General features: G+C 42.5%; 1 protein-coding gene across 1 annotated transcript in view; it reads left to right on the top strand.

The window, feature by feature from the left end:
- The first annotated feature begins 11,842 nt into the window (after window positions 1-11,842).
- PREP (prolyl endopeptidase) overlaps window positions 11,843-13,884 on the top strand; it is a 101,813-nt gene continuing 99,771 nt past the window's right edge. The window contains exons 1-2 of the mRNA XM_084514212.1: window positions 11,843-12,048; window positions 13,083-13,157. Coding sequence (XP_084370338.1) covers window positions 11,845-12,048; window positions 13,083-13,157 — 279 coding nt within the window. The 5' untranslated portion in view covers window positions 11,843-11,844. The remainder of the gene's footprint in view (window positions 12,049-13,082; window positions 13,158-13,884) is intronic.

The following is a 13,884-nucleotide window of genomic DNA, read 5'->3' as shown; positions in this document are numbered from 1 at the left end:
ACCTTTATAACTATGTTGTCTGCTGCTACTGCACACTAAAAGTAGAAGTCTCAGAGAAATACTATTTGTGCTAGGTAGGAATGGATTTGGCTACACTATTTTCCTTTAGTATGATCCATACCCAGAGGAAACTGTTACTCAAATAGAAATGGGAGCACATACTTCAAGCTTCAGGGGGACGTTGTGTTCCCTAATGAACCCTAAATAAAGACCTTTTCCCTAAATAAAGACCCAACAAAACCTGCCTAAGAAGCTACGGAAGTGACTGAACTTTTATTGAACCTCGAAGTTTTGGCTTATCTCTTGGGCAATGGCTGGGCTGGTTCTTATTTATATCCCTATTTAAAACAAGCAGATTAATTCTTGGGTTTGCTTTCAAATTCAGTCACACATGGAATGTCTTAATTGTTTGTTAAAGGAACAGCAGGTTGTGGTCAGGGTCAAATGCCCTTGTGCTCAACAGATTTTAACTTTGCATAGTACTAACTCTTGAGACTATGATAAGCAAGCAAAGCAAACCCAGAGGAAGATCTTCATGCTGTGTATGAGGGAAGCGCTGAGTGTGCAGGTATGCAAGGGCAGGGAAAAGGGAGGAGGGAGCCTGAGACCACGAACTGGGCATTTTTTACCATACTGGGTGGTGTGGTATGTACTGGTACATGGGCTGTCAGTGCATGCACTTCTGTGAGTATGGGATTCTGCAAGATTAGCAGCAAAATATTGCAAGATGCAGAGTTGACCTGAATCTTGGCAGAAGGGTTTAGGGCTGGAAACGGTTCACTCCTGCTAGAAGCTCATCACCTGCTTTGTACTGGAGCTGCAGGCTGGACCTCAGACCTGCTGAATGCCTTCCTACAGTGCCATTCCAGAATTGCCTGTTGCCCTAGAATGGCTGGGCTCCTCTCTGAGTCTCTGGTGAAGGATCTTGAGATTTGCAAAAAAACAGTGGCTCAGGAACCAACACAAGTATTACAGAATGGCTTTTATCACCCAAAGTAGATTTGATGCAAGTGTGGAAAAACACAGCCAATTGTTTCTGTTCATGTATGGTGGGGATGTCCTTCAGATGTACATGAGCAAAAGGCGAGGGCCTGGTGGAGTGACACAGCCACAAGACACCGCAGGAGAGCTGTCCATAGACATTAGCCCAGTAGTTGAACCAGCACAGCTGGGAGAGCCGTGGGCTGGCTGCCTGGGTGCTAAGGCAGAGCCCCAGGGTGATGGGGGATGAAGGCTCTCCTCACCACTTCGTCACTGGCCTTCCAAACCTGATCCTGCTGATCCTGCCTGTGCAGGGATGGATTATGAGGGGGCCTGGAGTGGTTGGATGTCATCAGGGAAGACACAGAGAATTCCCTTTTCAGGTGACCTAGGAAGCATCAGACACAAGTGTAGCACTCCCTGCCATCACTGGGTCCCTCTCCCAACTGGCAAGCAAATCCTCCCAAAAAGGAGAAGTTAGCAGGAGTAAATAAGGGGGGTTCAATATCCCTCACCACAGTGGGCTGGGGGATGTGGATGGCTCAGTGGGAAACTGCCTGGTGGCTGGCCCAGCATCTCACTTGCGCATCAGGCAGCCTCCAGGGAAGAGAAAAAGGTTATTTTAACTCAGTCAAGTGTGGTTTCAGCTCTATGCTCTTCTGCAAGAAGTGGGGAGGCTGTCCAGTGTTTGGGACTAAGGCACTGCTTATGTTTGTTTTCCCATGGAGAAGATGGATTACCAACTTTTCCACCCCTTGGAATGAAGGGGCTGGCTTCGTTTATTTTCAGCACCCTCCAGGAAATGAGGCTGTTACATTTATTATCCTGGAGCTGGAAGGCCAGATCAGTTTCTTAAGTAGGTGTAGGGGCACGGTTACTAAATTTACTATGCTTTTTCCAAAGGCTGAGCCTTGGAGCAAGTCTGTTATTCCCACTAATTACCTGGTGCCTCCACGTGCCTTTAGCCAAACCTGCCACTTCAGATCGTCACCTGCCAGCATGAGCAAAGCCTTTACAAAGGGAGCAACCTTCAGTTAGTTCTGGTAAAAGAGAAATCCTATGAGCTGTGTAGAAATGTGCCTGCGGCTGGGTCTGTATGATACTGGGCATGGTGGTGGTATCACTCTGGAGCAGTGAGGGCCAGCTTACAGCAATGTGTCAGTCTCCTGCAAGACAAAAAGAAAATCCAGGTAGCATTACACAAGAGAAAGGTACATTTCTTTCTTCGATCTCTTTAGTGCTTACAAGATTCAGATAACACGCTTATCATGAGGCAAATGGAGATATTTTGCAAGTTTTACTTGGTGTGGTAACCATTATTACCCTTTATACCTTTGCAAATACCCTGACGTCCGCAAGAGTAAGGGCATAAATAAAGCTAACAAACACAGCCGAGCTCCAAATACCTCCTGGCTTTTCACATACATACCTAATTAAATGATGAGGATGATTTTTTGTGAGGTTGTAATAAAATTCAGTTATTTAAGTAGATATCTAAGCAAAATAGTCACATTGCCATCACATCAACATCTTTTTTTTTGATTACTGAAGTACATTTTGGTAGGAGGAAATGAATAATACTAAAAGATTTAATTAGTGAATTCAGAGAGAGGCTATTTACAGCACGAACATCAATGACGTTACATCTAATGGGATCGAAAAAAGCCTACTACAACACTAATATCTAACATAATTAGAGATCAAAGAAATTCTACTAGGCAAGCAAGACCCTTCTTGCAGTAGAAAATGTGGTCTCCCAGTTCTTAGTTCTTGCATTACTCTCCTTTAAGTTTCTTCCCCAAGTACTTTTATTTCATCTCAAACACTTAACCATAGGCAATTAAATAATTTTTGTAAGGAATCAAATGAGCTGCAGCAGTCAACTGTTCTACAATGACTGTAGTGGTACTTCAGGGTACCACTACCTATGAAAGTGCAATGGGAAGCAGGACATGTCACTGTTATTTCATACATAAGCTAATTTTTTAATTTCCCCCTCTCCCCCCAAGATGCATAAAAGGTCCTTCTGGGTAATTTCAGCAGAGCTTTGGAATAGTAGGTCTGCCCTATAACCAAAGGTTATACATTCACCTTGTCCTGTGTCTTTTGATGACTCAGGCATGTGCAGGATTAAGAATAGGACTCCTGCTAGAATTTGATGAATTATATGAATTAGATGTTTGTGAGGATTTTTTTGTGCAATTTTCTTCCATCAAAATGTGTCACACATATTTCTGCAATTTCCCTGATTTGCTCCATGTTTTCTGGCTGTACTTGGGAACCTGTTCCAGTCAGTGAAGAGGATGCCTCCTCTACCTAAAGTGAAGGCACAAGAAGAACATCTAATAAAAATGTTCAGAGAAGGAATTTATTTTCACAAACCTGGTCTCAGTTTCTCCTTCCCCTCACTTCCTGTCAGAATTCCAAACCCTATAAACATAAAAATTAAAAAGATATGAAAGCTTGAAAAATCATGAAAATTTCCAAGTGAAAAGAAAAAAAAGTTATACTTATTTGAATATCTATTGAGTCTTTGGAAGTCCTGTTCCTTTGAAATCACTGCACACTTCTCCATGAGTAGGAAATAAAATCTATTCAAGGCATTTGTTTTCAGTAATATTGTTTTAACCTGAGAAACTTAAAATTCATCTCCCAAAGTGACTATTTTCTCAGTAAACAACAAAGGGTTTCTGTACCAGCTCTGCACTAGATTAGAATCTGTGTATTAAAAAGTTTTGGTGGTAGGATTTAAAATCACATAGGTATTAAAAGCATTTATTATCTATAAATCTTACACTAAAATAGGTGAATGATGTGTCCTCCCTCTGCTGAGGGCACCTCCTCTCTGGGTAAGCTCATCTGTAAACACAAGACCGACCGCCCATGCTGATGACTCAAATCCACTCTTATGCTCCCTTCTGTCCAAGCCCAGATCTCAGCCTGCTTCTCTCCGAATGTCTAGCCATCGGCTCAAGCTTAGTATGGCTCACCAGAGCTCTTAATCTTTCTTCTAAGCTTTCTTTGCTGCTGCTTTCTGCAGTCGCTGTGGCTAACATCACTGTTCCGTCTGCTGCTTAGTCCTTGAATTTGTCAGCACCCTTAGACTAGATCTTTATCTGCCTCAGCTTCTCATATCAAGGCTCCGTGTAAATCTTGATACGTAAGGCTTCAAAGCTATGACCTCCCTCATACCTTCACACAGCTAAAATTATCTGTCCATGTTTCATCCTTTTACATGTCTATTCCCACAAGACGGTCCTCCCTAGTTTTGACAGAGTGCTTTCCCACTCTTTCCTCTTTACTCACAATTCTAAACAGATTTCCTCTCTCCTTGCTTTGTCACACCATCTTCCCCATTACCAAGCACAACATAATTTTCCTCTGTGCAGATTCCAGCCCTACTGTCATCTCTGACAACCCAGAGATGTGCCAGCAGTCATCACAGCTTTTACACCATTACTTTTTCTACATTGTCCTTCCAGTCTGGGAGGAGCAATCTGTAAAAAAAAAATAAAATTAAATAAAATTAAAAAAAAAAATCACAGTGCATGGTGAAACCCTGGTCTGTGCCTGAATTGCATAGACACTGCAATACTAGAAATACAGAGATTTCACATGCAGCTATACAAATGTTAGGAATGTGTTCTTTGGATACAGAACTAGGTTTAATTCAGACTCTCTTAAAAGAGGTGATACTAAAATCACCTCTAAATGTAAAAAGAATAAAAATAAAATTGGATCTTTAACAAATATAAGTATTTAGTGTCTACTGAAATGTAGTGCCTTTCTTAGAAGGCACTTCTGGAACTAAAATTACATCTTTCTTTTAATTTTTATCTCCATTATTGAGTTGTAGTTACAGTATTTTAACTCAATTGTTATATAGGGTGGCCAGAGCACTACAGTGAGTGATAACCTAGTACATTGTCCAATATCGTTTCCATTTCCAATTCAGTGGTCACTAAATTACAGACAGTCTTATTTCCTTCTTTTTCCCACGTATTGAGAGGTTCTTCTCAAAGGCATGAACAAGTCTTGTTTGGAATCATGTTTCTGGTGCTCCAAGTTTTATTTTTTCTTCAGGGATCTATAGTTTCTATAGCATTATAACCCAAACCAAATGTTTTCTGAGGCACAACGGAAAGCTCTTTTTCTAAGGTATTTGAACACATGTATTCAAAACGGATTAAGCATGGATAGATGATGACTGCTGAAGAAGATGTTTCTAAATGTGGAGTCTTTTAGAAGGAGCTAAAACTCTTTTCCCTTCCAAGAAAAATATATCAGTTTTTCTATGTTTAGTGTATTTCAAATTCTGTCAACAAGTCATAAGCTGTTAACAGGAAGCTGCCTTCTGTTTTGCTTGCTGCCAAGATTAGGGGTGACATTCCTATCCTCTTGAAATTAACGACAAAACTTCCTTTGACTTCAGTGGGGAGAATGTTTCATCCAGAGCAAGAAAATGATACTTTCTCATATTTTCAGAACTGGAAGAAATAAAAAGCCTCCTTCCAATTCATATCCCCCTCCCCCCCTTTCTTTTTTTCTTTGTTTCTTTTTTTTTTTTTTTTTTTTTTTTCCCCAGATACTGCCATGTAACAATTATTTATACGGTCATTCTTTACAATATGGAAGTTATCTGAGTTGGTTTTAAGACACAAAATTAGCTTATATCTTTTTCACAGCATAAAACACCAAAAAAAAAAAAAAAGAAAGAACAACAACAACAAAAAAGTCCCACATAAAAATAAGCACCTTTTATTAATATGGATTTGCAATCTTCCCACACAAAAGGATTAATATAATTTTATTAGACAGAAAATTATGCTTATAAAGGTAGAGTTCATTTTGAAGAATCATGTTTGGTGGGAGGGAGGAAGGGTTGATTGGTGAAATATGTGGGGTGAAAAAAGTAGGTAGAAAAACTTCTGTTGACTGTGTGGAGCTTTATGTCACACCCTTTCTTGCCTATTAAATGGTGTGTAGCAACAAAAGTTCAAAGCCTTCTAACTTTTCTGAAAAAGCCTTCTTCAGAAGAACAGCAAAACACATGAACTTTGGAGTCCCAGCTGAATTGTAAAAGATTAGGATGCACTTCCAGAAATGCTGAAGGAAGTATATATAATCTAAGTGTCAGGAATAAAACATAGTCTGGTGGATAAGTAGATAGTTACCTAGCCTTTCAAACTCTGGAGGACTCCCTGATAATTATAAAAAGACCCAGTTACACCAAATTCAGTAAAAGTTGAATATTCAGTACCTACTCAGGGATACAAGAGCCCAGATTTTCCTATGTTGTCTCTGGTGTTTGGTAAATCCTTCTTTTAATGGCCAATTGTAATCAGATAACAATTGGGGAACAAAAACAAAGGGCCAATTAAGAAATCTTTGGTCATTGACCTCTTTTAGGATTAGAATTTTGTCCATTCTTCACTTCACAAGGAAGGTCACTGTGGAAGGAAAAGGTAAGCCTAAAACAGTTTAACTCTTACCTGGCTGAAAAGATTCCTGCAGTTTAAGAAAATATATTTTAATTGAAGGTAGTTATTCTAAGATGATATTTGTGTTGATACTCATGAGCCAGTTTAGATGTGGTTTATCACACTATACTCATGATAGATTTGCCCAAGGTACTTTGAAATAACTATTCTGTAACTGCTATTCCATGCTAACTCCCTGTGTGGATATCCCTACATTACTTAACTGACTTCATAGCACCAGAGTGTAAGCATACCAGCCCAGAACACCAGGGTGAGTAGAGTAAGATTCTGTAGCATGCCACTGACTTTAATGCACCCATCCTGTCCCTTAATGTGCAGAGCAGTAAACGTCAATGAAGTAGTGCTTTGCTTGACAGTGCTTTCAAATGTTGACCAGTCCTACATCACATAGTAGTTCATGTAACTTAAATAGTAAAAACATATTCTGTGTTATGTAAGGTACTTTATAAATCATCAAAAACAAAACAAAACAAAAAAAAAACAAAACAACAAAAAAAAAACAACAACAACAAAAAAAAAAAAAAAAAAAAAAACAAACAAAAAAAAAACAACCTCCAGATATCCATAAACAATACTGAATTTCCGAATTTTCACATGTAAAATGTACTGTAGGGGAATAGTATTTAGAAATCAGATTCACTGGAAATCAGCAGGAGTTAGTCTTTTGAATCAGTGCTTTCAAAATAGAAAACCAGCAGGGCAAACACTTTTAGAATCACATTCCTCTGAAACTTGAATTATTTGTACACCTCAGCACGTTCCTGTTAATGAAAGACTGAGGTTCTGCTGACACCTGTTGATAAATGTCTGAACAGCAGAACTGGTGCGTTACAATTAAGTAAATGACATCTTAAAGACTAAGAAAACGAGAGCAAAGGTACAAGCCTGCCTTTTTGCTATAGCAGAAAAATTTCAAGTCATTGTCAAGTCATAGTGGTAGGGTGAGGTTGGGGAAAAGAATGAAAAGGAAAGGTGAAAAGAAAATTTGATGCTTTTTTTTTTTTTTTTTTTAAGATCTTCCCCGACAAGGATAATGAGGTCACTTCCTACTGAGTCAATACACAACTTGCAGTGAGTCATTGTGGATATGCTGACTAAGGTGAAAGAAATTTACTAATGACTGGATGATCAGCAGAAGTGTAATTAATATCAGCAGACACGAGAATGTGTTTCTCAAATGATCAAATTCATGCTAACATGGGAGTGTGATAAGATGATAAAGAATACCGAGAGATTTTCAAACTTTTTTTTTTTTTTAAAGAACAGGAAGAGAATTTTTGCTTACTCAGCAGCGTATCCTCAAAACTCAGCAAATATCATATCTGAACTCTACTGGGTTTTTTTAGGCCCAAGAAAAGGTAAAATTTTACTAAAATTTTTACCTGCTGCTGCAACACTAAACAATTAAACTAGGCTTCGGAGTTATGATACAATCCTAACATTAATCCCTTTTAACTTTGTGTTAAACAAACATACGGAAAAAGGGAGAAGATTGCTACATCTTTTGTAATAAGTACCTCTGTTAACAGAGTGCACACTGCACTCCCTTTCATTTGTACAGGGAGTACACGATCACTGGTAAGAAAAACATGTCTGGGGCAGTGTTTTAGACACTGTGTAACCTGTAATAACTGCTTTTCTGATAAGAAAAGTTCAGACAGTGTAGATTTTCTCCTTTAGCTATTGTTCACATGCAATCTCTTCCCCCACCCCCCACGCCCCATGAAACAAAAGAGAAATTTACATTAAAGAAAAAATTCACTCTCTGCCTGTCCCTGGTGCTCACCTTTGAAAGAAAATTACTGCTTGTAAAATACAGGCCCAACGATCTTATCTCGGACAACCATGTACTTGGGTTTCTTTGTACATTCCCGCCTTCTCTGTATCCAGGATGAATTGGAAGGTATTATAATGGATAATTACTGTGATTACTGGATGCTCGCCAGCCCATGCAGTAATTACTGTGCACTGGTTGGAGAGGGTTGCTCAAGTCTGAAAAATATGGGCACTCCTCTGGGTCAGCTGCACAGTGGCATGCAGTCAGCCTGCCCTCTCCTGGCAGGTCAGATTTCTTCATGTGCCCAAGGTACATCTGTCCAAAACTTTAGTACATGTCTGCTGGGCTACTATTACTGCGTGATGCTGATCTACAGATACCTTGTGGAAATGTCTGGGCTGCTCGGATGTATGGCTGCTCAGTCAGAGCTACCTGCAAGTTTGACCAAGCTGCTAAACATCCAGAAATTCTGGACAAATGTGAAATACATTCATTCTGGACAACATTTTAAGGCTGAAAAAGAAGACATTTTCTGCAAGAAAACTGAAATCAGAAAATCTGAATCAGATGCAAGGCCTTTGCTATGTATGCAGTGAATGTGCAGTTGAGACAACTCAAAATTTTCAGCTAAACAAATGTTTTGAGACTACTCAGAACTCGCTCGGCTGAACTGCTGGGCCTGGAGGTGGTGCAGTCTAGCTGGAGGCCAGTAACAAGCAGAGTACGCCAGGGGTCAGTACTGGGTCGAGTCCTGTTTAACATCTTCATTAATGATCTGGATGACGGGGTAGAGTGCACCCTCAGTAAATTTGTGGGTGACACAAAACTGTGGAGAATGGCTGACTCACCAGAGGGACACGTAGCCACCCAGAGTAACCTTGGCAGGCTGGAGAAATGGGCTGACAGGAACCTCATGGAGTTCAGCAAGGAGAAGTGCAAAGTCCTGCATGTGGGGAGGAACAACCCCAGGCACCAGGACATGCTGGGGACCACCTAGCTGGAAAGCAGCTCTGCAGTTCCTGGTGGACACCAAGCTGAACAAGAGTCAGCAGCGTGTCCTTGCTGATAAGAAGGCTAATGGTATTCTCAGCTGCGTTAGGCAAAGTATTGCCAGCAGGTCAGGAGTGGTGGTCCTTCTGCTCTACTCTGCATTGGTGAGGCTGCACCTGAAGCACTGTACCCAGTTCTGGGCCCTCCAGTATGAAAGAGACCTGGACATACCAAAGAGAGTTGAAGAGGGTCACAAACATGATCAAAGGACAGGAATACCTCTCCTATGGGGAAAGCCTGAGAGATCTGGGACTGTCCAGCCCAGAGAAGAAAAGGCTCAGGGAGATCTCATCAATGTGTATCAATGTATACAAATGCCTGAAGGGAGGGTGCAAAAAGGACAGAGTCAAGCTGTGAGAAAAATCTCAAATAATTTTCTTCAGACAGGATCTTCTGTGAAGCTATTTTATTCGTGATTGCAATGGCGGGCGTCCCATCCATCAGGAGCACATTTTAGTAAACAAATCATAACCTTTTATTCCCTATTACCCAACGCCTGATCACCTCCCGTGTTTCCTCATTGGCTGAGTATTACAGGTTCACAAGCTACTCAACACTCCTCTATACCATATATGTACAATTTTTTTTTTTTTTTTCTCAACCCTTTAATTTCTCCTTTCTTGTTTTGAGAACTTGTGATCTTTGTTTTGCTGTTCTCACACTGCTCATCCTGTTTTTCTCAAGCTTCTACCTTATTTCGGAACAGTGAGGCATTCTGCTGTCCACTTATCTACTTAGTATTTCTCCTTATTATGACTACACAACTACCTTGGAATACAGAAAAGTAATTCTCTACTGCAAAACCACAACTTTGTTTCTCACACAAGCTCTTTCCAGTTGAGCTGAGTGCCAGGACCAGAGGCAAAGCGCATGAACTGAAACACAAGAGATTCCATCTGAACGCCAGCACTTCTTTACTGTGTGGCTGACCAAGCACAGGCATGGGTTGCCCAAAGAGGTTGTGAAGTCTCCCTCTTTGGAGATCTTCAAAAACATCTGGGCAAGCAGCTGTCGGTGTCCCTGCTTGAGCAGGGGCAGATAGCCTCTGGAGGTCCCTTCCAACCTAAACTGTTCTGTGATTCTGATACACAGCACACATGGCAGTGTATTTGTGTAGTACACGGGCAAGCTTTACAGAAGTATTGAGCTAATTCTCTATACGATAACAATTAATGTGCATATATGTTCTGCCTGGGTAGCTCAGCCTTTCCTTTTCAGTATTTATCCGAGCAAGTCACTGAGAAAACTAGCAAGCTTTTGGCAGCATTGGGACCATCAAGGCATTGCCATTAACCACATTGGTTAATGTTTTAAGTGCTGGAAGAAAAGGTGTATTTGGCAGTTATGCTACAGCCTTACACAAGAAGATTAATAGAGCAACAAGGTAAGAAGGAAAAATGACCAAAAGAGGAGAGACAAGAGGCCATATGGGTGTTGTTTAGGATGTAAATGAAGCTGAGGAAGATAGTTATGTCACTTAGTAACAGTGATCATTATTGCATTGCCTTGTTTCATCGTACGTACACAATCCTCCCCCAAAGTATGCCCAATTACAGATGGTAACTCCTTTCATTAAGGGAAACCAATAAAGACACGTTTCTGAGATGGTAAGTATGACAGTTTGATTCAACATCTGGGATATTTTATATCATTGTCATTCCAAACTGTGTCTTTACTGGGGACTGTGAACACTCCTTGGTCTGCTCTAGCCTTTAGACACCACTGTGTGTAAACATAATTGTCTCCAGCTTCACATCACGCGACACACGTAAACATGAGTTTACCTTGGGGAAGTTCAGTTAAACCCTCCCCACAGCAGCAGAGTGATTTTGTGAGGGCTATGAGAGGAAACTTCGAATCAACATCAGTTTGGAAGGAAAGCAGCTTAGCCATGCTGCTGGTCAAAGAACCAACAGCCCATCTGCTGCATGTTTCCACTATTTTTATGACATGAGAGTCCAGTGGGTCGCTTACTTCAAAGGAAAGGGGTTTATAAGCTGTACAATATGAGAAGCCCTATTGTAAAATAACCACCTGGCTGAGGAGCTCCAAAGTCATTGATCCAAAACTTTCACTGGGTGAACTTCCACCCTGGCCAGCCTCTGTGCGGGACCAGAGCTGGGACACCACAGGGACTGGGACAGACACCAGTTGGCCAGGGTGGTGTGCGGGAGCCATGGGTCTCACAGGGCCTCTGTGGCCAGCTAGGACATTGTTTTTGGAGTGAAACTACATCTCCGGCAGCTTCCAGGCAGTGTGAGAGAGAGCAGAGCCCAAGCCTCTCCCCCCAAACAGCATCAAGGCGGAAGGAAAGCAGACCCAAAACCCAAGCATGAAAACGCAATTTTATTTCCTTTTTCAACCTAAGCAAGGGTGACCGGTGAGGTGCCAAAGGGGAAAGAGCCCCCTCAGAGGGGCAGCGGCTGCGCCAGGGACGGCGGCTCCCAGCAGAGGGCGCCGGGCCCCCGTGGCCGCCGCCGGCCTCCCCCTGCGGGGCGGGCCCCGGCCCCATGGCGGCGGCGCGGGGCGGGTCCTATGGCGGCCGCGCTCCGCCTGGGCCGCGCTGCACGCCTGCTGCCGGCCGCTGCCTCCCCGGCCTTCGCCTCAGCGCTGCGGCCGCCTCCGCGCCTCGGCTCCTTCTTCTCCTCCTCGTCCTCCTCCTCCTCTCCCCGCCGCCGCCAGCCGCCCGCCGCCATGCAGGCTTTTCAGTACCCCGAGGTGTACCGCGACGAGACCGCCGTGAGTACGCGGCCTCCCGGCGCCTCGCTGGGCCGCGGGGAGCCGCCCCGGGCGTGGGGCGCGGCCGCTGGGCCGGGGGCAGGGGAAGGGCCGGGGGGCTCCCGGCTGCTTTTCAGCCTCCTGCTGCTCGTGTCGGGCCGGCAGGGCCGAGCCCAGGGTGTCCCTGGCAAGCCGGGCCTGCCCCGGAGGGGAGCGGGGCTGCGGGGTGAAATAAACCTCTCCCCGCGTGTCGCGGCCATGGCTGGGTGCACACGGGGGTTGCCCTGCTGTCTGGGTTAAAACCCTGCCAGTCGTCTCCTTCCACAAAGTGCCGTGCCTCAGGCAGCGGTCCAGGCACCATTTACAGAACTAAGCTCGCTTTTGAACCAAAACGTGTGCCGGGATGAGCCAGCAGTGGAAAAAGCTTCAGTGTTTCTTTTAGCGCTTAAGTGAAAGGCAGAACTGTGCAACCCCCAACAGCAGGTATCTTGTTTGGGTTTATTTTTTGTATGCTGCAGAAGGCATGCAGGTAAAAGACCTAACCTGCATGGTAAAACATGTGGTTTTACTTCCGTATTGCTGTGTGTGCTTTGCTTGGGTGTTTGTGAGGAACATTAGCAGGAGGAGGCAGTTAATCACCGAAAAACCAGAGGCATAACCAGAAATTACATTTTGGGTGTATCCTATAATCACGTTTTGTGACTGCACTTGAGCATCTGGATTTGGAAGAGGGGTTGTGTTTGTTTGGTTGGTTTTTAAGTCATTCTTCTCATCTAGCTTGTGGAAGGAATTAATGTTTGTGTTCTACATCTCTCTGGTGCCCTGTGTTTTTTTTCTGGTGATAAGTCTGCTACCTCATTTCTTCCACCAAAAATGATAAAATTAGTAACTCACCTGACAGCAAGGTGCTGCTTTCCTCATCTTTCGCTTCTTAGCCCTACATACTTGTGTGAATTTTCAAATACATTTAATTTTGATGCAGCTTATTCCCTGATTAATATAGTTTGCTTGTGCGCATATCTCTTTTTATAAAGCATTGTTTGTTATAAATGCAGGTGTTGGATTACCATGGGCATAAAATCAGCGACCCATACTGTTGGCTTGAAGATCCTGATAGCGAGCAGACAAAGGTAACCTTTCTTTTTTGAGGAATGTCTATTTCAACTTACATCTTTCTTACAGGCTAAGTATGTGGGTATTCTGTAGTTTTTTAAAACTTCCTATTGTGAATGTAGGTGTAATGTAGTGCACCTGATACTAAAAGGTGACAACAGTATAGTGCTGTTATTTTGCACCTTTGTGTTATGGTGGGGGAAAGACTGAGACACTTGGTGTAACCTAGGTCGGTCACACAGTTTGGAAAACAAAGGCCCTACTTGACTTGTACCAGTTTTTCGTAGGCAATTCAAATGTTCAAGGTTATATTGGCATATTGAAGAGAAACGCTCTGATTTTAGAGCGCTTTACCTCTGTCCTAAGGACATCTAAAATTGCCATAATAAAACAGGTAAGAACGGGTAGAAAGAAAACTTTTCTTGGTACAGTGACAAGAGAGTGATTCTCCCTTAGAATAGCTAATAACTTTTTGACAGCTGTAGTGCCAGAGCTGCAGCTCTGCATTCTATCTGGTGTTCTTGACTGTGTGAGAAAGAAGATAGAGGGCAGGTTCTTTGTTTAGAAAAATCCTGCAAGGTATCTTTCCGTTCATGAGATTCCTCCTAGGTTCTCTCATATGTATGCTTACATGATAATATTTTGATGAGTTAGAGGATGGCTGAATTTAATTTACTGTAACAGTTAAGAGTAAAATGAAATGTACACAGATTTAGAAGTAGGAAATAGGAGGCTGTCAGTATT

Source organism: Aythya ferina (assembly GCF_964211825.1).
Source record: "Aythya ferina genome assembly, chromosome: 3".
Classification (NCBI taxonomy): domain Eukaryota; kingdom Metazoa; phylum Chordata; class Aves; order Anseriformes; family Anatidae; genus Aythya; species Aythya ferina.
Note: the sequence above shows the minus strand (reverse complement) of the source record. Positions and strands in the feature narration are given on the sequence as shown.